Consider the following 24,275-nt stretch of genomic DNA (forward strand, 5'->3'; position numbering starts at 1 on the left):
GCTTTTTTGTTATTGAGTTACAGGTGTTCCTCATATTTTGAACATTAACCCCTTATCAGATATACAGTTTGCAAATATTTTCTACCATTCCATAGGTTACCTTTTCATTCTGTTAATTCCTTTGCTGTGCAGAAGCTTTTTAGTCTGATGTAGACCCACTTGTCTATTTTTTTTTATTCCTTGTGCTTTTGGTGTCATATCCAAGAAATCATTGTCAAGACCAATGTCATGAAGCCCTTCTCCTAAGTTTTCTTCTAGGAATTTTAAAGGTTTAGGCCTTATGTTTAAGTCTTTAATCCATTTTGAGTTTATTTTTGTATATTGTTTATGATAAGGGTTCAACTTCATTCTTTTGCATGTGGACATCCAGTTTTCCCAACATCATTTGCTGAGAAGACTATCCTTTCCCCATTATATAGTCTTGGCATCCTAGTCGAAGATCAGCTGACCACATATGTATAGGTTTACTGCTGGGCACTCTATTCTGTTCCATTGGTCTATATGTCTGTCTTTAGGCCAGTAACATACTGTTTTAGTTACTGCAGCTTTGTAATATAGTTTGAAATCATGAAGTGTGATACTTTCAGCTTTGTTCTTCTTTCTCAAGATTATTTCGGCTATTCAGGGTTTTTTGCGGTTCCATACGAATATTAGCATTTTTTTCTTACTGTAAAAAATGCTATTCGGATTTCGATAGGGATCGCATTGAATCTGTAGATCACTTTGGATAGCATGGATGTTTTAAATATTAAATCTTCCAATCCATGAACACAAGATATTTTTCCCCTTATTGCATCTTATTTAATTTCTTTCAGCAATATCTTACAGTTTTCAGTGTACAAGTCTTCACCTCATTAGTTAAGTTTATTCCTAAGTATTTTATTCATTTGGATGCTATTTTAAATGGGATTGTTTTCTCAGTTTCCTTTTCCGATAGTTCATTGTTAGTGTATAAAAATGTAACTTATTTTTGTATGCTGCAACTTTGTTGAATTTGTTTATTAGTTCTAACAGCTTTTTGTGGAGTCTTTCTATATATAAGATCATGTCATCTGCAAACAGAGATGATTTTACTTCTTCCTTTCCAATGTGGGTGCCTTTTATTTCTTTCTCTTGCCTAATTGCTGTGGCTAGGACTCTCAGTACTATGTTGCATCCTTGCCTTGTTTCTGATCTTGGGGGAAAAGCTTTCAGTCTTTCACCATTGAGTATAATGTTAGCTGTGGGCATTTCATATATGCCCTTTATTGTGTTGAGGTAGTGTCCTTCTATTTCTAGTTTTTTAAATATTTTTATCATGAAAGGGTATTGAATCTTGTCAAATGCTTTTCTGCATCAATTTAGATAATCATGTGATATTTATTCTTCATTCTGTTAATGTAGTGTATCACATTAATTAGTGTATGTTGAACTATCCTCACATCCCAGGGATAAATCTCACTTGATCATGGTGTATGATCGTTTAGATGTGCTGTTGAAATTGGTTTGCTAGTATTTTGTTGAGGATTTTTGCATCTATATTCATCAGGAATATTGGCCTGTAGTTTTCTTTTCTTATAGTATCTTTGGTTTTGGTGTCAGGATAATGCTGGCCTCCTAAAATGAATTGAGAAGTGGTCCCTCCTCTTCAGTTTTTTGACAGAGCTTCAAAAGGATTGGTGTTAGTCTTCTTTAAGTGTTTGGTAGAATTCACCAGTGAAGCCATCATGTCCTGAGCTTCTCTTTGTTGGGAGGTTTTTGAATACTGCTTCAATCTTCTTACTAGCTATTGGTTGTTCAGATGTTCTGTTTCTTCCTGATTCAGTCTTGGTAGGTTGTATGTTTCTAGGATTTAACCATTTCTTCAAGGTTATCCAATTTGTTGGTATGTAATTGTTCATAGTAGTCTTTTATGATCTGCTTTTTTCTGTGGCATTAGTTGTAATATCTCCTCTTTTACTTTTTATTTTATTTATTTGTCTTCTCTTTTTCTTAGTCTAGCTAAGGGCTTGTCAATTTTGTTTATCTTTTCAAAAAACCAACTCAGTTTCATTGGTTTTTTAAAAAATTATTTTCTATTCTCTATTTTGTTTATTTCTGCTATAATCTTTATTATTTCCTTCCTTGTGCTAACGTTGGACTTAGTTTGTTCTTTTTCTAGTTCCTTGAGGTGTAAAGTTAGGCTGGTTTTTTTATTTATTTATTTTTATAGTTGACATATTAGTTTTAGGTGTACAACACAGTGATTCAACATTTATCTACATTATGAAATGATCACCATGGCAATTTTAGTAACCATCTGTCACCACTGATGGTTACTAAATTGTTACACTACTATTGACTATCTTCCCTATGCTGTACATTATATCCCCACGACTTGTTTTATAACTGTAAGTTTGTACCTCTTAATCCCCTTCACCTATTTTGCCCATTCTCCACCCCAAGGTTAAGTTGTTTGAGATTGTTCTTCTTTTTAATGTGGGTATTTATCACTGTTAACTTCACTCTTGGTACTGTTTTTGCTATGTGCCATAGGATTTGACATGTTCCCATTTTTGTTTGTTTCAAGATATTTTCTAATTTCTCTTTTAATTTCTTCTTTGTGGTTTTTCAGCAGTGTGTTGTTTAATTTTTACAAGTTTGTAAATTTTCCAGTTTGCCACCTTCCACTGATTTTTAGTTCTATTCCATGTGGTTGGAAAAGATATTTAATATGACTTCAATCTTCTTAAATTTGTTAAGACTTGTTTTGTGACTTAACATGTGCTCTATCTTGGACAATGTTAGATGTGCACTTGAGAAGACTGTATATTCTGCAGCTCTTGGGCGGAATGTTCTGTATACATCTGTTAGGTCCATTTGTTCTGCAGTGTTGTTTAAGTGTTCCTTATCGATCTTCTGTTTCAACGTTCTATCCATTATTGAAAGTAGAGTATTGAAGTCTCCTACTATTATTATATTGCTGTTTATTTCTCCTTTCCATTTTGTCCATGTTTGTTTTATACATTTAGGTGGTCTGGTGTTGGTGCATATATATTTATAATTGTGATATTTTCCTGGTGAATTGACCTTTTTATCACTATATAATGTCCTTCTTTGTCTCTCATGACAGTTTTTGACTTAAAATCTATTTTGTCTGATATAAGTATGGCCACTCCTGCTCTCTTCTGGTTAGCATTTGCATGGAGTATCTTTTTCCATCTCTTCACTTTCAGCCTCTGTGTTTCCTTAAATCTAAAGTGAGTCTCTTATAGACTGCATATAGTTGAATCTTGTTTTTAATCCATTCAGCCACTCTGTGTCTTTTGATTGGGGAGTTCAATCTATTTGAAGTAATTACTGATAGGGAGGGACTTAGTATTGCCATTTTGTTAATTGTTTTCTGTGTGTCTTGTAGTTCTTTTGTCCCTCTTTTCCTCTCTTCCTGTCTTCTTTGATTTTTTTTGTATTGGTATGTTTTGATTCTTTTCCTTTTCTTTTGTGTATCTTCTATAGGTATTTTCTTTGTGGTTACCAAGGGGTTTGCATAAAACATCTTATAATAGTCTATTTCAAGATGACAAACTTAACTTCAATCACATACAAAAAAATACACTTGTACTTCTTCCCCCCACTTACAGATGTCACAATTTACATCTTTTATATAGTGTATGCATTAACATATATAGTTTTATTTATAATACTTTTGTATTTTAACTTTTATCTTAGAATTAAAAGTGATTTACCCACTAGCATTATAGTATTACAGTATTATGTATTTGCCTATATATTTACCTTTACCAGAAAATTTCATATTTTATTATGCTTTCATATTACTGTTTAAGGTCATTTTATTTCAACTTGAAGAACTCCCTTTAGCATTTCTTGTATGGCAGGTCTAGTGGTAACGAGGTCCCTCAGCTTTTATTTGTATGGGAAAGTCTTTATATTGTCTTCATTTTTGAGGAACAATTTTGCTGGGTATAGTGTTCTTGGTTGATCTTTACTTTCAGTACTTTGAATATATCACCCCACTCCCTTCTGGCTTGCAAGGTTTCTGCTGAGAAATTCACTGATCAGTCTCATGGGGATTCCCATGTATGTGACAAAACTATTCTCTTGCTGCTTTCAAAATTCTCTCTTTATCTTTGACTTTTGACAATTTGATTATAATGTATCTCAATGTGGATTTCTTTGGGTTCATCTTATGTGAGATCCATTGGACCTTCTGGATCTGGATGTCTTTCCCCAAATTTTGGAAGTTTTCGGTCATTACTTCTTTGAATCACCTTTCTGCTCCTTTCTTTCCTTTTACTCCTTTTGGGACTCCCATAATACATATATGGATCTGCTTAATGGTGTCCTATAAGTCCCTTAAGTCTTCTTCACTCTTTTTCATTCTTTTTCCTTTTTACTCTTCTGACTGTATAATTTCTAATGACCTGTCTTCAAGTTCACTGATCTTTTCTTCTGCTTGATCTAGTCTGATACTGAACCCCTCTAGTGAATTTTTTTGGCCCTGTTATTATATTCTTCTGCTCCAAGACTTCTGTTTGGTACTTTTTAGTAGTTTTTATCTCTTTTTTGATATTCTCACTTTGTTCATGCATTGTTCTCCTGACCTCGTTGACCATCTTTATGACAGTTATTTTGAATTCTCTGTGAGCTAATCATTATCTCTGTTTCATTAGTCTCAGTTTTTGGAGATTTATTTTGTTCCTTTGTTTGGGACATATTTCCCTGTTTCTTCATTTTCTTTGACTCTTTGTTTAGGTATACGCACATTAGAATAAACAGCCACTTCTCCCAGTCTTCACAGACTGGCCCTGCACAAGAGGAAATCCCTACCAATTAGCCCAGGTAGAGATTCTGGGGGTGTCTCAAATCTTCACGCTAGTTTAAACCACCATTTTTTGTTCTTAGTGGTCCTAGACATCTAGGTTATGATGGTCCCATCATTGCTCCAAGATGGGTGTGACAGAAGCCAGTCTCTCAGGCAGCCCCCAGAAAAGCTAGGAGGTTGGGTGCATGATCCAACTCTTTCTTTCCCCAAGGAGAAGCTTGGATGTGGGATTTTTCATCTGATTACTCTGTGCTGGGCTAGGGGAGGGACTACGATGAGTGCTTGTGTGATAATTCAACCACTGTCTTTGTTCTCAGTATCCCCCAGGTGTCTATAGTATGCCCAGCTCCTTCTGCACTCTGAGACAAAGAAGACAGAAGCCAGTATCTTGGGAAGTCCTCAGAAAAGTTGGAATGTTGGACACACAGTCTGACTCTTTCCCTCCCCAGGAAGAAGTTGGGAACTGGAGGGTTCCTTTTCATCATATGGCCCTGTGCCAGGAGCAGGAATTATAGCAATAAGGTATCTAGAATTTTCCTACCAGCATTGATGTGGCTGGTTTCACGCTTACCCAGGGTTCAGGAGCCTCTCAACCAATTTCTGGATTTCTCACAAAGGGAATTTGTCCATGCATTACTATTGAATCATTGCATTTATTGGGAGAAGGAGGGTCCAGGGCTTCCTATTCCACCTTCTTGCTGACATCACCTCCTCTGGTTTTTTTTATTTAAGACATTGGTTTTATCTACTTTTCTCTTTTCCAGTAATAGTCTAAACTCTCAAGAGTGTCCATTATCTTCCAAGGGAAAGCAAAAGGACTGTAAGGACCAACAGAAATCCATATTTAATAATACTAAAACTTTTATTACTTATATGTATTTGCACCTATAAATAACTTTTATGTACTTTATGAACTATAATAGTCTTAGAAATAGCTTTTTAAAAAATTAGATAGTACTACCTATTAAAAATCTTCAGCAGATGTTGAAACTGAAGATTTTTCTTCTATAGAGACTTTCATTACCATGTTACGAAATATAGTGTTAGCTTTGGGAGTGTGTTTTTAAATTCAACAACTCTCCTTGTTAACGTGTCCTAATGCTAAATCTTGATACCTTCTCCTGCCAAGTCTGAGTCTCCCCCAGATTTTGCTATCTAAATAGCACCCCATTTACCTAGTTTTCAGACAAAATACCTCTAAGTCAAGAATGACTCTTCTCTTTCTTGCATCCCCACAACTAACTCACTAGCATATGAGATCTGATCCATCTTCAAAATATAGTTTGAAACCAATCATTTCTTACCACCTTCACAACTATCACCCTCGCTCATGTTACACCCTTCACCTGGACTATTGCAATAGTCCTAACTCAATGGCTTTTTTGACCATGACCCAGTAAATATTTTATATTTCAACTGAGTACACACATAGCTGAAAAAAAATTTTATGAAACACTACTTACTCTTACTATATGTAATGCACTCTGATATTTTATATTTATTTTAAAAAATGGGTCATAATACAGTAAATTGATTCAGGTTCTCTAACTGGTAATCTGTTATTGAAAAAGCTCTTCTCACTGGTCTCACTGCTTTCCCTCTTGCCCTCTATAGACAGCTCTCTACCCAGCAGCCAGATGATCTTTCAAAACACAAGTCATATTATTCCTCTGCTTATAACCCTCTGATGGCTTCCCATCCACTCAGAATAAAATCCCAATTCCTAAACATGAACTGCAGAGCTATAGACCTGACCCCTGCCTATCTCTCTGACCTCATCTCCTACCTCTGCTCAGCACTCACTCCACTCCAGCCACGCTGGCCTCTTGCTGCTGCTTAAACATACCAAGCTCATTACAACCGCAGGGTCTTTGCACTAGCTATTTCCTCCGCCCCGAACGCTCCCCAGATCACCGCATAGCTCACTCTCTCACTTCATTCAGTTATCCACTCAATTAATCACTCCGCAGGCCTTTCTGGCCGTTCTTTCTAAAATTAGGTCTTCCTGCCCCCATCATTCTCAGTCTTGTCCTGCTTTAATTTTCTTCATGTCATTTACCACTTCCTGGCATTATATTATATAATTACATGTTTATTTGTTCATTAGCTGTGTCCCTTAATAGACGTTAGTTTCATGGAGGCAGAGATTTCTGTCTTATTTCCTATAATTCTCTAGCACCTAGAAAAAAGAAGTCTGGCACAAAGCTGGCACTTGGATTTGTATGAATGATGACATGCTTTTTTCACCACGCCCTCTGAGAGCAGTTTTTTCTTTCACTGCCTCTCCTTGACTCACTCAATTCTTTCCATTCCTCAGCACTGGAGCCTATTTATCTCGCACTAGAACAGAAACCTTCTCCCCCTCAGCAAACAGCCCCTGAAAGTTTACCTTTAATAAATATTTCCAACCTCATCTAAACATAGAATTCTCTCTCTCATCCCTACAAAATACTTCACTCATTTTTTTACTCATAGTTAAAACCCATAGCCAAATCATTTTGTATGTAGCCTCTATATGGCTTTGTCTGTTTTAAATTATATCTAGAAGGCAGAAGCTAAATCATCCCTACATTGATGAGTAGTATTTTGCCCATTGCTAGGTTCCCAGAGTATTTTTAATGAATATTATACAAGATTTTAACAAGTAGATGGTGGGATATTAATAGTTGAAAGAACATAAGTTTTGAAGTCAAATATATCTAGGTCTGATCCCAGCTGTCACTTAATCCCACCTGAGTGACCTTGGGCAAGCTATTAAACCTCTCTGGAGATTAATGTATGTCAAATTCTTAGCACTACATCAAACACGGTAAACTCTCAACAAACTGCACCTATTAGTATTTAACTAGGCTGCTTGTGTGTCTAGTAGGATAATGCAGAAGATTCACGTACTCAGAGATGACTTTAGTGCAGGCCTCTCTCCAAATAGTTCTTTTGTTGCTAAATAGAAGAATTTCAATGCTCCCTTTTGTGGAGATGGTATCTGTGTAAGGAAGCTGCATATCCACTTAACTCACAACTTTACCGCTATGGGGAATTCTGGGCTCCCTGCTGCTTAGGGAAAGCAGAAGATCATTTTCTTGTGAGTTCTTGCTGGTATTAACCTCTCTCTGGCATCTAGTTTCCTTATTTGGGGGGGAACAAAATAGTTTCTTCTGGTTATTTTCTTTAAGCAACCTTGGTCTCTAACTACATTTGTTTTTTTACTTTATTCAAGTTCAATATACACCTATGTTCATTCATTTATTCAAAAATCATTTCTTAAGGGAATGCTCAGCATGGTACTAATAGCTATATAAGTAGTGGTCAACAAAAGACATAATCACTTTCATTGTTTAGTGTGTGGTTTATAGAGCGTACAAATTTTAAGAATTTCCCCGTAATCCTAAGAAGTAAAGTGAGAGGAAGGGTAAGATGGTAAGTTATTTTACATTTTGAGTTCTCTATTCTTTATGACTTCTTTTACTTGAAATTTAATTGACTAGTGCCCAATGAGATGCATTATATAATGAGGTGGAACATGAAGCCCAATGGGATAAAAGTCAACAGACCCGGTATCAAGTTCTTCCATTAATAGATCTATTTGTAGATTTTCCATTAATAACCCTCAGGTCTTAAGCAATTCACTTTACATCCTAATACCTCAGTTCTCCACAAAATTACGACATTTTACTAAATATTCTCTAAGGCCCCTTCTGGTTAAAAGAATTCTATATTCTTGTAATTCTAAATTCCTTCTCAAGGGAAAATAACTCGGTATATTGGCTTCCACAGATTTTAAAGTTCACTATTTGCAATTTTGAATATATGTCAATTTCACAATTCCAAATTGTCAGACAAAATGTCTTCCCTGAAAAAGTGTCATCTGAAATCAATGTATACAAATTGAAAAAAGTAAACTGAACACTGGCACAATCACCAACACATCATGTGTACATAGCATGGGTTTCTTCTATATAAAGAATCATCACCTGGAAAGAAATCCTTTTCTGAAATATAAATACTCCAGCCTGAATCTCTTCAAAATCTCTATCAATTTGACACACTCTTTATCAAGAGATTCTTTGTGGTTTCCCAAGCTGTTCAGCACTAATATGCACAGATTTAGCTTCTCTTCCATGATATATTTGAATTCCTACAAGAAAAGTCACAAAACAAATGCCACTATTCCAGTGTTAAATATAAACAAATGACAGAGGCAATATAAAATGCTGTGGCCATTCTCATCTCAATAATATTCACTGTTATTGGACCCTAAAATTCTAATTGAACAGATACCAATACTCAATTGCCCAAAGACTGATTATCTTTTGGTTTGATTATCTCAATTTAACAAGTATGGATTGCGACCTATCGTGTGCCTAAAATTAGTTTTATTTTCTTTTTCTTAAAATAAGTGGGTCCCTGAGCATTTCATCAATAATCACAATTGCTTTAAAATAGGATAGAACAAGGAAACGCAATAAAATCAGTATTTGTTGATTAGCATATTTAAAAGCAACTTTTAAAAAAAGGTTAGTTTGGCAAAGAAGTTGAAATTAATATTCCAGAGTTTTCAGAGTTAACTTCTTGCTTTAGCTTAACTTAGGAGGCTGCTGGGTGTTAGGAAGTCACCTGGCAGTCAAGAAGTAGAGATAATAAATGATGGATAAATTAAAGAGATTTCTTCTTAATATGCTTCCAACAAAACTTGGAATAACTACCTAAGAAGTTTCCATTTTTCCAATGTTCTGCTAATTTCTGGGATAATAAAACTGTCAATCTCAGGAATAAGATTCTTTTGCACAATAATCATTCTATGAAAGTTAGAGAATTTTAATAGGTCAAGGAAAAACCCAAGCTTAGACTAGCCAGTTCTCACAAGGATTCAAATAAAATACACTTTTTAATTAAATCATCTTATTTATTCTTTGTCTTTCTGACACATATCACATATCCTCACACTCACTCACTCTCTCTTTCCTTCCCCTCACACTCACACACACTTATCCTAACCCTCATCCTCTTACTCTCACCCACATATGCACACTCATACACATCCTCAGACACACACTCTACACATCATCAGACTGAGATGGCAGAAGGCTATAATAAAGTCTTATAAATGGTACTGTATATAATAAATATTACCTGGATTAAGAAAGTAGAAGAAAAACCAGAAAGATCACAAATTATAGAACACTTACAGTAAGCTTGTTCTCCCACTTCTGTTTCACAGTAATTTCTGGATTAGTTACCCACTCTAGAGAGCTATCAACAAGGGTTTCAACTTCAGAAACTTCTCCATGCTGAAAAAAGAATTCCACATCTTCAATTAGGAATGCAGGTGAAAGGCATATGATACTACATGAGAAGTGTAACTTAGACCAAAGTTCTACTATATAGGTAATTCAGGAAGACACCAGAGAGAGTTCCTTCTCATCTAATGCCACCCAGTGACTTTCCTTTATCCCAGGATGTTGCCATGTGTAGATGTCAACTCTCATCAGGTGCTCTATACATGCTGAATACATACAGATAGAATCATTTTCCAGAACAAAACCTACCCATTTTCATTCCCCTCTCAAGTAGAAAGAAACAAGCAATTTCATGGATTTTTTTCATTCATCAAACTAAATGCTACCTACTATAGCTATGGACTGTGAAAGGGACTGGAAAAACCAACATGAAGATGGTATTCTCTGCTTTCTCTGACCATCTAGAGTTTCCAGTCAAAAACCAAAATGAAGACAGAGGTACTAGCCATTAGCTAGAAGGAAACTGTTCAATAGATAGCATGTCTTCAGCCCTTTGACACTAAAGATTAACCTGTAGGAAAAATAAGCTCAAGAAATCAATATCTAATGGTCAACCTGTTAGCTCTGATTGCCCCAGAACTAGAAGATCAACTTTAGGAAGATTTGAGAAAAATCTTCTCTTTTCATAGTAGGCTTAATTTGGGTCTCAATAATGCACAGATATGCTTGTGCTCAGCAAGCATAGGTCAGTTATCTGCAGACATTCATAGCCAGTGAAACACCACGATACACGTTATGTTACACAATACCAGTTTCTGAAGCATAGCTGTGAATTTCACTCCCTTTTGTTCTAGTTCTCTCAGTAATAGTAGCATTTCTTGGTCCATCATCATGTCGAGAGGGGACAAGTTGATTAAACTGTACTGCCACTCAGTTTCACTGTCCTGAAACAATTACCAAAATTTCCACAACTCTGTCATTCTAATAAAGAACACTCATTATTTTTATTTTATGAAAATGCTGCCCATAGGTCAATGTAATTGTCCCCATCAAATAATTCTAAATAGTCATGGAATCCTCCTACATCCCCCCAAAACTGTTCACATTTTTCTCTCTAGGATGGCTTCAACTTAACATTTATTCATTCTTAAGGAAAACTCATTTATCCAATAGATAATATTTACATGTTGGTGATATAAATTGCTATGGCTTAGCCCCACCCAGCTGCAATCCTCAGAGAGCTGACAAGAGACCTAATAGGCTAGAGGCTTACAGCAATTGTAAGGCCCTGAGCCTAACAACCTGCCACAGTGGGGGCCTACTCACTTAAAAGAAATACTGCAACACAAATGTGGTATTAGAACTTACAGCCAACTGTGCTGGGGCTCCCCACACCTGATAAAGAGACTGAAGGGCCCACAACAACTACAAGCAGCTGAGCATTACAACAGCTGGCCAGGAGCATAACTCAGCCTCCCTGGGCGCCTACAGGGAGAGCAAACAGGCCACAGCAGAAGGATACACGTAGCCCACATAGGGGTCACCCCTGGAACATTGAGAACTGAGGGAAGCACACTGGAAGCCTCCTAAGGCATCACTTACATAAGGTCACCTATCCAAGGGCAGGAGACGTAGCTGACCTACCTAATATGTAGACACAAGCACAGGGAAAGAGGCAAAAGAATACATTCCAAGTAAGGGAACAGGACAAAACCCCAGAAAAGGAACTAAGTGAAACAGAAATGAGCAACCTACCCGACAGAAAGTTCAAACTAAGAGTGTTAAGGATGCTCACTGATCTGGGGAGAAGGATAGATGAACTCAGTGAGAATGTCAACAAAGAAATGGAAGATATAAAAAAGAACCAATCAGAAATGAAGAATACAATACTGGAAATGAAAAATTCATTAGAGGGACTCAAAAGCACAGTAGAGGATACAGAAGAACGGATCTGTGAGCTGGATGAAAGACTAGAAGAAATTACCCAAGGTGAACAGGTAAAAGAGAAAAGAATTAAAAAGACTGAGGACAGTCTAAGGGACCTCTGGGACAACATCAAGCACACTAACATCCGTGTTATAGGTGTCCCAGAAGGAGAAGAGCGAGACAAGGGGTCAGAGAATCTATTTCAAGAAATAATAGATGAAAACTTCCCTAACCTAAGGAAGGAAACAGACATCCAGGTACAGGAAGCACAGAGAGCCCCAAACAAGATAAACCCAAAGAGGCCCACACCAAGACACATCATAATCAAAATGTCCAGAATTAAAGATAAAGAGAGAATCTTAAAAGCCGCAAGAGAATGTCAAGTTACGTACAAAGGAAACCCCATAAGGCTATCAGCTGACTTCTCTGCAGAAACCTTACAGGCTAGAAGAGAATGGCACGATATATTTAAAGTGCTAAGAGGAAAAAACTTACAGCCAAGAATACTCTACCCAGCAAGGTTATCATTCAAAATGGAAGGAGAGATCAAAATTTTCCCAGATAAGCAAAAATTTAAGGAGTTTGTCACCAAGAAACCAGTGCTACAAGAAATGTTAAAGGGACTGATTTAAGGGGAAAAGAAAAGACCACAAATAGGAAAAATTATCTATTTCCATGATTAGAACGTAATGGATACAAATGCACAACAGAGGTTAGGTATGATATCAAAAACATGAGGGAGGAGGGGAGTTAAAGAGTACAGCTTTCAGACAGAGGTCAAACTAAAGGGACCATCAATTCTGTATAGGAGAAGAAAGGAACAGAGAAGGACTACTAAAACACTGAGAAAAAAAAAAAGTTAAAAAATGGCAGTAAGTACATACTTATCAATAGCTACTTTAAACGTCAATGGACTAAATGCTCCAATTAAAAGGCATAGGGTGGCTGACTGGATAAAAAAACAAGACCCATATATATGCTGCATACAAGAGACACACTTCAGACCTAAAGACACTCACAAACTGAAAGTGAAGGGATGGAAAAAGATACTCCACGCAAATGGCAATGAAAAGAAAGCTGGGGTAGCAGTACTCATATCAGACAAAATAGACTTTAAAACAAAAACTGTAAAAAGAGACAAAGAAGGGCATTACATAATGATCAAGGGAACAATCCAACAAGAGGATATAACACTTGTAAATATCTACGCACCCAATGTAGGTGCACCTAAATATATAAAGCAATTATTAACAGACATAAAAACAGAAATAGACAGTAACACAATAATAGTAGGGGACTTTAACACTCCACTTACACCAACGGATAGATCATCCAAACAGAAGATCAATAAGGAAACATTGGCCTTAAACGACACACTACAACAGATGGACCTAGTAGATATATACAGAGCACTCCATCCAAAAACCGAAGAATACACGTTCTTTTCAAAGGCACATGGAACATTCTCCAGGATTGATCACATATTAGGCCACAAAACAAGTCTCCATAAATTTAAGAAGATTGAAATAATACCAAGCATCTTTTCTGACCACAACGGTATGAAACTAGAAATCAACTATAGGAAGAAAATCAGAAAAGCCACAAATATGTGGAGATTAAACAAAATGCTACTGAACAACGACTGGGTTAACGAAGAAATCAAAGAAGAAATCAAAAAATACCTGGAGACAAATGAAAATGAAAATACGACATGCCAGAATTTATGGGATACAGCAAAAGCAGTTCTAAGAGGGAAGTTTATAGCGATACAGGCCTATCTCAACAAACAAGAAAAATCTCAAATAAACAATCTAACAATGCACCTGAAGGAACTGGAAAAAGAAGAACAAACAAAGCCCAAAATCAGTAGAAGAAGGGAAATAATAAAAATCAGAGCAGAAATAAATGAAATAGAGACCAAAAAAAAATAGAAAAAATTAATAAAACCAAGAGCTGGTTCTTTGAAAAGATCAACAAAATTGACAAACCTTTAGCTAGACTCACCAAGGAAAAAAAGAGAGAAGGCACAAATAAGTAAAATCAGAAATGAAAGAGGAGGGGTTACAACAGACACCTCAGAAATACAAAAGATTATAAGAGAATACTATGAAAAGCTATATGCCAACCAATTCAACAATCTGGAAGAAATGGATAAATTCTTAGAATCATACAACCTTCCAAAACTGGATCAAGAAGAAGTAGAGAATTTGAATAGACCAATCACCAGTAAGGAGATCAAAACAGTAATCACAAACCTCCCCAAAAATAAAAGTCCAGGACCAGACGGCTTCCCTGGTGAATTCTACCAAACATTCAAAGAAGACTTAATACTTATCCTTCTCAAACTCTTCCAAAAAATTGAGGAGAGGGGGAAGCTCCCTAACTCATTCTACGAAGCTGACATTACCCTGATACCAAAACCAGACAAGGACAACACACAAAAAAAGAAAATTACAGGCCAATATCACTGATGAACATCGATGCAAAAATCCTCAATAAAATACTAGCAAATACAACAATACGTTAAAAAGATTATACACCATGATCAAGTGGGATTTATTCCAGGGATGCAGGGATGGTTTAACATTCACAAATCAATCAACGTAATACACCACATTAATAAAATGAAGAATAAAAATCACATGATCATCTCAATAGATGCTGAGAAAGCATTTGACAAGATACAGCATCCATTTATGATAAAAACTCTGAATAAAATGGGTATAGAAGGAAAGTACCTCAACATAATAAAGACCATATATGAGAAACCCACAGCTAATATCATCCTCAATGGTGAAAAACTGAAAGCCATCCCTCTAAGAACAGGAACCAGACAAGGATGCCCACTGTCACCACTCCTATTTAACATAGTACTGGAAGTCCTAGCCAGAGCAATCAGGCAAGAGAAAGAAATAAAAGGGATCCAAATTGGAAAGGAAGAAGTGAAACTGTCACTATTTGCAGATGACATGATTTTATATATAGAAAACCCCAAAGAATCCACCAGAAAACTTTTAGAAGTAATAAACGAATATGGTAAAGTTGCAGGATACAAAATCAACATACAAAAATCAGTTGCATTTCTGTACACTAACAACGAAGTAGCAGAAAGAGAAATTAAGAATACCATCCCATTTACAATTGCAACAAAAAGAATAAAATACCTAGGAATAAACTTAACCAAAGAGGTGAAAGATCTGTACACCGAAAACTATAAAACATTTCTGAAAGAAATTGAAGAAGACACAAAGAAATGGAAAGATATTCCGTGCTCTTGGATTGGAAGAATTAACATAGTTAAGATGTCCATACTTCCTAAAGCCATCTATAGATTCAATGCAATCCCTATCAAAGTTCCAACAACATTTTTCACAGAAATAGAACAAAGAATCCTTAAATTTACATGGAACAACAAAAGACCCCGAATAGCTAAAGGAATCCTGAGAAAAAAGAACAAAGCTGGAGGTATCACACTCCCTGATTTCAAAATATACTACAAAGCTGTAGTAACCAAAACAGCATGGTACTGGCACAAAAACAGACACACAGATCAATGGAATAGAATCGAAAGCCCAGAAATAAACCCACACATCTATGGACAGCTAATCTTTGACAAAGGAGCCAAGAACATACAATGGGGAAAAGAAAGTCTCTTCAACAAATGGTGTTGGGAAAACTGGATAGCCATATGCAAAAAAATGAAAGTAGACCCTTACCTTACACCATACACAAAAATTAACTCCAAATGGATTAAAGACTTGAATGTAAGACCTGAAACTGTGAAACTTCTAGAAGAAAACATAGGCAGTACACTCTTCGACATCAGTCTTAGCAACATCTTCTCAAACACCATGTCTGACCGGGCAAGAGAAACAATAGAAAAAATAAACAAATGGGACTACATCAAAGTAAAAGCTTCTGCACAGCAAAGGAAACCATCAACAAAACGAAAAGACAACCTAACAATTGGGAGAAGATATTTGCAAACCATACTTCTGATAAGGGCTTAATCTCCAAAATATATAAAGAACTCATGCATCTTACCAACAAAAAAACTACCAACCCAATTAAAAAATGGGCAAAGGACCTGAACAGACATTTCTCCAAAGAAGATATACAGATGGCCAACAGACACATGAAAAGATGTTCAAAATCATTAACTATCAGGGAAATGCAAATGAAAACTACAATGAGATATCACCTGACGCCCGTCAGATGGCTATAATTAACAAGACAGGAAACAACATGTGTTGGAGAGGATGTGGAGAGAAGGGAACTCGCATACACTGCTGGTGGGAATGCAAACTGGTGCAGCCACTATGGAAAACAGTATGGAGATTCCTCAAAAAATCAAGGATAGAACTACCATATGATCCAGCCATCCCACTGCTGGCTATTTATCCAAAGAACTTGAAAACACCAATTTGTAAAGGTACATGCACCCCTGTGTTCATTGCAGCGTTACTCACAATAGCCAAGACTTGGAAGCAACCTAAGTGCCCATCAAGGGACGAATGGATAAAGAAGCTGTGGTATATATACACAATGGAATACTACTCGGCCATAAGAAACGATGAAATCCAGCTATTTGTGACATCATGGATGGACATTGAGGGTATAATGCAAAGTGAAATAAGTCAGAGGGAGAAGGTCAAATACTGCATGATTTCCTTCATTAAGTAGTAGATAATAACAACAATAAACAAACACATAGGGACAGAGCTTGGATTGGTGGTTACCAGAGGGGAAGGGGGGAGGGAGGAGGGTGAAAGGGATAATTCGGTACATGTGTGTGGTGATGGGTTATAATTAGTATTTTGGTGGTGAACATGATGTAATCTATGCAGAAATAGAAGTACAATGATGTACACCTGAAATTTTTACAATATTATAAACCAATGTTACTGCAATAAACAAAAAATTTAAAAAAAATAAATAAATAAAAAATAAATTGCTATGGCTTTAATTTTATGAAAATAGGGGAAGGTAAAGAAATTCATAGGGAAAAAAAAACTGTTGGGGTCAGGGAGAGCGCTCAATAAATCCCATTGAAAATAGACTGGTTTCTTCTGTCTCTCTTCCATTCATAGAAGACACTCTAGATGATGTTTCACAAAGCATATTTCTTACACTTCTCTCAAAGTCTCCATCTCCTGTGATATTTTACATGTATGACAACAATACATTTAACTTTCTTCTTGCTGTCTGTTGGAAAAAGGTCAGATGGTTCTTATTTCCAGATTCCAATTAGAAGGCAAATTTCCTAATCCATCAGTGGGGTAAACTTCAGAGCCAGAGCTTTGCCAGCTGTTTAACCTGTTTAGAAGTATAGAACTTTACAGGCTGGCATCTTGACATCATCATTATCTCAAAGGACTGAGGATACAAACACACTGCCGTGGCAGATTTGCCCCCATTCCATTCAGTCTGGCAGTTTGGCCTGGTTTCAAAAACACAGGAAAATGATGAGTATTTGAAGCAGAATGTCAGGAAAGCACAGCCCTCAGCAGAATGTCCACGGCTGCCGGAGACCGCTTCAGATGAAGGCAGCATATGTTGCCCCTGCATCCTTGGCAGGAGTAATTCAAATAGCATTTGCCCCAAAGACATTCTTCCTCTCCTTTCAAGGTCACATCACAGCTGTCAACAGGATGGATTCTGACATATCCATCATCCACAGACATGGAGAGACCATCAAAGTAGTGAAAATAAAGCAATTTGCTAATAAAACATTTCCTAACATAACAAGCACAAAACTGGAAAAGTACAAAGGAGTGAAAATACAGTTTGCGGGGTGGGGGGGGGGTCCCAACATTTCATCCCCAAGGCAGCTTTTGATTGTTTATTCCCATGTGTAAATAATTGGGTCTACCTAACAAACTGAGATTTTTATACACTAATAATTTATTTTGCCATTTTAAAATTAACCAAAAACATATAAAAATGCTAATTCTTGTTCAGAATATAATAATCACTGTCATTAAATTGGGTTGGTGCAATTACATCCTAAAGCAAAGAAATTGCATGTTGTTCCTGAGAATCTTTATTGTTGGTAGATACATTTACTTTGGGGGTTTGGGGAATACTGAAAATTAGCTCATGGATCTCTACTGCGACCTTTAGGACCCTAGGCTGGAGATCAGTGCAAGTAGTTTGTCCTGAAAAATACCAAGACTACAAAGATTTAGAAAGCCCTGATTCACTGAATGCACACTTCCACATCCCCATGCTTGAGCCTCACTATAGTTTTCAGCAATAATCTGAAAAAGGCCCATTATTCCAGGCTAAGAGACTTTATACTTGGATTCTAAAAACTATCAACAGACACCCTCAAAACATCACAGGTGTTCTTCAGCAAGCTATGGGCCTTCATTTAATAGTAAGCTATCACATGTGGTGATAATTTTTTAAAGGTTTCCGTTTGATGGTGATTACCTACCTCTGCAGACTGAGCAAGAATGAGTTCACAATGTAAAGACTTTTCTCCTTCAGAGATGATACTATTACGCTCCCCACTAACGTTCAACTGGATCCCATTTCTTGGGGGAAAAAAAAAACAACAACAATCGTAGTCCAGTTTGGATAGGTGTGCTTCCAACATTATGTTTAAGTCACCAGATCAGGGTTTGTTTATCATCAAACAATCAGTAAGCACTCATGTGTGTCAAGGATTGTATTAGGTACTTAGGAATACAGAGAGAAATAAGAGATAGTCTCTGTCCTTCAGGAGCTGCACAGACTCTAGGTGGTTGCAAACAAGTAGGCTACACCTTGTTTTTTTTTTTTAAGAATTGGAGTCAATAGTTAAAAATTAGAAAATTTCACTAAAAATCTAGATTGCTAGCTCTTCTTAAAAAAATCAGAAGATGTGACCACACTAAGTCCATATAGTCTTGATGCAACTACTAGCTGGAGCTAAGCAGAGCGGCCCCCTCAGCCTTTACCCGGGTAATGCACTTTTCTCATTTGTCACTCTCATAATGTAAATGTGTGCACCTACCCATTGGTTTTGATCATTTTTGTTATCTGAGTGGCTCCTGTGGACTCCTGGACTAGCATATTACACATATATAGAAACAAACGATTATAATAGAAGATGATGTGGTAAGAACAACGGATGTGGTAACAACAACAGGTAAGAACAACATGCCACACATGTGCTCAAAAGTATTACTTCATCTCAAGGTAAGAGAAAGGCAAGGCAGGGTCACGGAAATCCTGGGAAGTTCTCTTCGAGAAAAGCAGAGAAAATATCACAAGTACAGAAGAAAAGCATGTGGCACATTCAAAGAACTGCATATAGCTCAGTAGGCCAGTAATGTAGGGTCAAGGCACAGGAGAGAAGGCTGGTGAGGGGTTGCTCTGTACTTACATGATGAGTTCCTGTTGCAAGTGCTGTAACTCAAGAGCCAGTTTGTTTTTATCCCCTCGTAAATTCTGGAACGACATACAACAGTAGGCTGTACATGTTACTCTGGTGGGGGATTAACATTTACATTTAACAATCCCACTTTGCAAACTGTGAGATTATTATGGTATACCTCTATAATGCTTCCATATTCAATGATGGTTGACTTAAGTTCTTCTATACTTAAATCCTTCTGAAAAGTAGAAGAGAGAATTAATCACAAATAAATGTATGAGTCCACCAAATCATATTTATTAAACTATCCATCTGAGCTACAGAAGAATTGTAAATGCTCAATGATGATACCTTCTACCAATCTCATTATTTGAAAACTGAACCAGTCTGTGTATGATACCTTCTACCAATCTCATTATTTGAAAACTGAACCAGTCTGTGTTTGTAATTAAAACCACACAAAAAGTATGCGACAGCAAGGCATTGGTGTCATTATGTTCTGTGTTTGCCTGGTCCAATGAAATCAAACTCTGAAACATAATTCTTAAGTCCAAGTCAAAATTATATTTATTATCATGATATACTAAGAAAAAAAAAATAAGTCTTTACTGCAAATGACTAATGAATTATTAAGGCACCCAATTTTATCCAGTTCAAATGATATCTCTGTTAAAATCATAGTTTTGCATGGCAAGACCAGAGGGTACGGTCAGTGTCTGACCTATAATTTTATCCCATGACTAGCGTGGTGCCTGGTACAGGGGAAGTACTCAGTGAATACCTTATGAATGCTGAGCAGAAGTGCAAAGTGGTGGAAAGACGAGAGTTATGGAGGAAGTGAGCAGCCACCACTACCACAGTGTCACGACTTGGAGACACAGGACAACCACAATGAAGAGATAAAGCTGGTACAATATCCAGTATCCCAATCAATGTCCACAAGCCATGAATGACCCCCTTGAAACTGCATAACATGCAAGGAAAGGAAAAGAAGAGAAATATTGCTCTTTCTTCACTTCCCTGTCTGGAATGTGGAACTTTATTAACTTAAGCTGTGTGCTTCTTGTGTCCCTTAAAGCCACCATAATCAACATTTCTGTAGCCAGCATCCTTTGTTACCAGAAAGGATTTGATCACAGGATACAAGGATAAGTAGAAAGATACCTATCTATTTATCGATCTCTCAATCAATCAACCAAATCAATCCATCAAGCTAGGAAGAAAATAATTTGGGGATATATTCTTCTTCTTCTCCAAAATGAATGACTACACACTCAGTGGTGTTATTATGAAGTAAAACTGCATCACCAGTATCTAGCCAGTGACTGGTAAATACACAGTGATATTTGTTGCATAAATGCACTGCCAGAATTGAGAGAAGATACGTGAAAACTAATCCCAGATAGAGAAATCAGTATTCTTCATTCAGAAGAACATCTTTATAAGTACTATAAAGGAAATGCTTGTGACAGAATTTTAGAATCAGATATTTTAACAGGGGTGAAGTTAAACAAATGACCATCTCCTTTATGATTTGTAGAGAGCTAGCCAATCCCACAGGACTTCATGGGAAGGGACAGTACCAACCTTCCTCAGACTCGCATCTTTACTAAGTAAACTGTTCTCGTAAGTGTGTAACTGCATCTGAAAAGAAACAAATTTAGGGAAGGCCATTGGAACATTGCTTTGGTAAAAGACAGTGTCACAAAATCATTCCAACAGAGAGACATGTTTCTGCAGCACCTTTAACATGCATGTGTTTTTCACCTTATAAGGAACTTTCATATCAGACTCAGAACAACCCTAGAGGCCGAGGTCATTGTCCCCACTTTACCAACGAGGAAATCGAAGCTCAGCACTATTCGGAGACTTGCCCAATGTCACACACAGTAAGTGACAGAACTGAGCCTAGAACATGAGTCTCCAGCTCCAGCCAAGTGCACTTCCCACTATCTCACACTTCATTTAATAAGAGGACATAATGTCCTCTTCATTTAATAAGAGGACAAACGCAGAGTCTGCATTTTCTTGGTGAAAATGAAAATCTAGATAGTACATGAACACAGACTCCATGTGGACATATAGAAGGCTCTTCTTTTAAAAACGTTTGGGGGCCAGCCCAGTGGCACAAGGGGTTAAGTGCGCACACTGCGCTGCCGCGGCCCGGGGTTCACCGGTTCGGATCCCGGGGGAGCACCGATGCACCGTTTGTCAGGCCATGCTGTGGCGGCGTCCCATATAAAGTGGAGGAGGATGGACACGGATGTTAGCCCAGGGCCAGTCTTCCTCAGTGAAAAAAGAGGAGGATTGGCAGATGTTAGCACAGGGCTGATCTCCTCACAAAAAAAAAAAAAAAAAAGTTTAAAAATGTTCAAGATTTCTTTTAGCAAAGTGAATATTAAGGATATATCAGTTTATTCAAAACAAAAGCAAGCTTGCTGGCATTGGCTTCTAAATACAATATAATTGATAAATATGTACAATGAGTTGAAAACCTAGAAAAATAATCATCATAGTCAAAAGTAGAATCATTATCATAATCATATATTTGATACCCATTTATAGTTCTAAAGGTATTTTAACATAATCATCTCATTTGAATTTCCAACAAGCTTGTGGATTAGGCAGAAAATATCATACCCATTTAGTAGATGAGAAAATTAAGACTTAAAGAGGTTAACTACTTGCTTGAGGTTATAAAGCTTTTAAGTAGAGAAGACAGTATTTGAACCCATGTCTTCTGGCTCTTTCTACTAGTTTATGACAGTTGTGTTTTCAGAAGACAACCATTCCTAGAATTAAATTAATTTTAATGTATAAATTATAATTGCTATATGTATATACACACATGGAATTTGGGTGTCTGCTGGGAAACTTAAAAATTCCACATACAGACATGAAATTTCATCATTTCAAACAGATACTACAACAAAAAATCTCGCTCAAATAAACCATTAGAGATGACAATAAGCATGACACAAATTCCTAAATTTATTAATAGCCGTCTTTTATCTCCTGATGAGGATGTATGGCAGATATAACAAAAATATATACTAAATACAGACTTTTTAAATGCAAAATAGATAAAAATCATTTTTGTAAGGTATCATCCCTTAATTCAATCAAGGATAGATTTTTCCCATCTCTCCTCATTTTCTGTGTTAAGAAGGTACAATGGCTGAAATCTTCCCTGACATGGATTTATAAAATCAGATACTGTTAAGTTAGAAATTGCCACTATAATAAAAAAATATAAATAAAAACAAGTATTGGCAAGGATGTGGAGAAATTTGAACCCTCATACACAGCTGGTGGAAATGTAAAATGGTGCAGCCACTTTGGAAAACAGTCTGGCAGTTCCTCAAAAGGTTAAACAGAGTTATCATATGACCCAGTAATTCCCCCCAGGTATATTCTCAAAAGAAATTAAAACATATGTACACAAAAAAACTTGTACCCAAATGTTCATAGCAGCATTATTCATAATAGTAAAAAAGTAGAAACAGCCCAAATGTCCATCAACTAATGAATGAATAAACAAAATGTGGTATATCCATACAATGGAATATTATTCAGCAATAAAAGGAAATGAATTATTGATACAGGGCCGGCCCCGTGGCTTAGCAGTTAAGTGCACGCGCTCTGCTGCTGGCGGCCGGGTTCAGATCCCGGGCGCACACCGACGCACCACTTCTCCGGCCATGCTGAGGCCGCGTCCCACATGCAGCAACTGGAAGGATGTGCAGTTATGACACGCAACTATCTACTGGGGCTTTGGGGGAAAAAAAATAAATAAATAAAATTATTAAAAAAAAAAGTTTTGATACATGCTACGGCATGGATGAACCTTGAAAACATTATGCTCAGTGAAAGAAGCCAGTCACAAAAGACCACACAATGTATATGATTCCATTTATATGAAATGTCCAGAACAGGTAAATCTATAGAGACAGAAAGTAGATTAGATTAGTGGTTGTCTAGGGTTGGGGTTGGTGGGGGGTGGGGAGAATGGAGAGTGACTGCTAAAGGGATTTCTTTTGGGTTGATAAAAATGTTTTAAAATTGGTTTTGGTGATGGTTGTACAACTCTGTGAACATACTAAAAACCACTGACTTGTATACTTCAAGTGAGTGAATTTAACAGCACGTGTAAATCAGTAAAGCTGTTATAGTAAAAAAAAAAAATAGAAATTGCCTTTTATATAATTCAGACATCTTGAGGAGGACAAATTTCAAGATTTATAACCAAAGGTTATTGCATCAATGACTCAGATACACCTTCATAGAGTAACATTGGTTTGATGAAAGAAAATATTTTACCAGTATTTGGGAAGTGCTTACTTGGTGCTCTGTCTCAGTTTTAGACAATTCCTCTATCTTCTTTTCCAATTTATATATATCCATAATGTTCTTAGTATTCTAATGTAAAAGAAGATAGTATTCTTAGATTTAGACCAAAAAATTAGAAGAACATCACAAAGTCTTTTTTAGGAAATGGTATTTTCATCATTAACATCGTAATACATTTTAAACTAAGGGACAAAACTTAAGACTCTATCCAAAAATAACATGATGTTTTAACATGACCATCCAGGAACACTCTCAGTAGTCCCTTCTTATCTTCCATTTCATCTCGGCCACTCACTCCCTAGTCACAACCTTCAAACTCATTATTACCAGCAACTATGACACCTCCATTATCTTAATTGCAAGCATCTCATTCTTCAACCATCACTTCTTGTCTTTCGGGATTACTTCTTTGAGCACCAACAAACCTTCAATCCGCATCGGAGCCTGTAATCCATTGATCCTACCACCTTCTCATTATCCTTCCACCTTCACATGAACTCAGTCCCCTCTTTACTTGGCTTAAATTCTTCCATGATCAGTCATTATAATCACTCTCTTCCACACCCCTTCAATTGCTTTGCCTCTCCCCTACTTCTTA

At 36.7% G+C, this 24,275-nt stretch overlaps 1 protein-coding gene across 1 annotated transcript in view; it reads right to left on the bottom strand.

Moving 5' to 3' along the window:
* IRAG2 (inositol 1,4,5-triphosphate receptor associated 2) overlaps positions 1–24,275 on the bottom strand; it is a 94,618-nt gene that overhangs the window by 48,587 nt on the left and 21,756 nt on the right. Inside the window, 8 exon segments of the mRNA XM_058558639.1 lie at positions 8,773–8,936; positions 9,988–10,089; positions 10,848–10,982; positions 18,404–18,503; positions 19,337–19,401; positions 19,506–19,565; positions 20,915–20,971; positions 23,669–23,746. Coding sequence (XP_058414622.1) covers positions 8,773–8,936; positions 9,988–10,089; positions 10,848–10,982; positions 18,404–18,503; positions 19,337–19,401; positions 19,506–19,565; positions 20,915–20,971; positions 23,669–23,746 — 761 coding nt within the window.

The sequence above is a fragment of the Diceros bicornis genome, chromosome 17 (assembly GCF_020826845.1).
Source record: "Diceros bicornis minor isolate mBicDic1 chromosome 17, mDicBic1.mat.cur, whole genome shotgun sequence".
Lineage (NCBI taxonomy): Eukaryota > Metazoa > Chordata > Mammalia > Perissodactyla > Rhinocerotidae > Diceros > Diceros bicornis.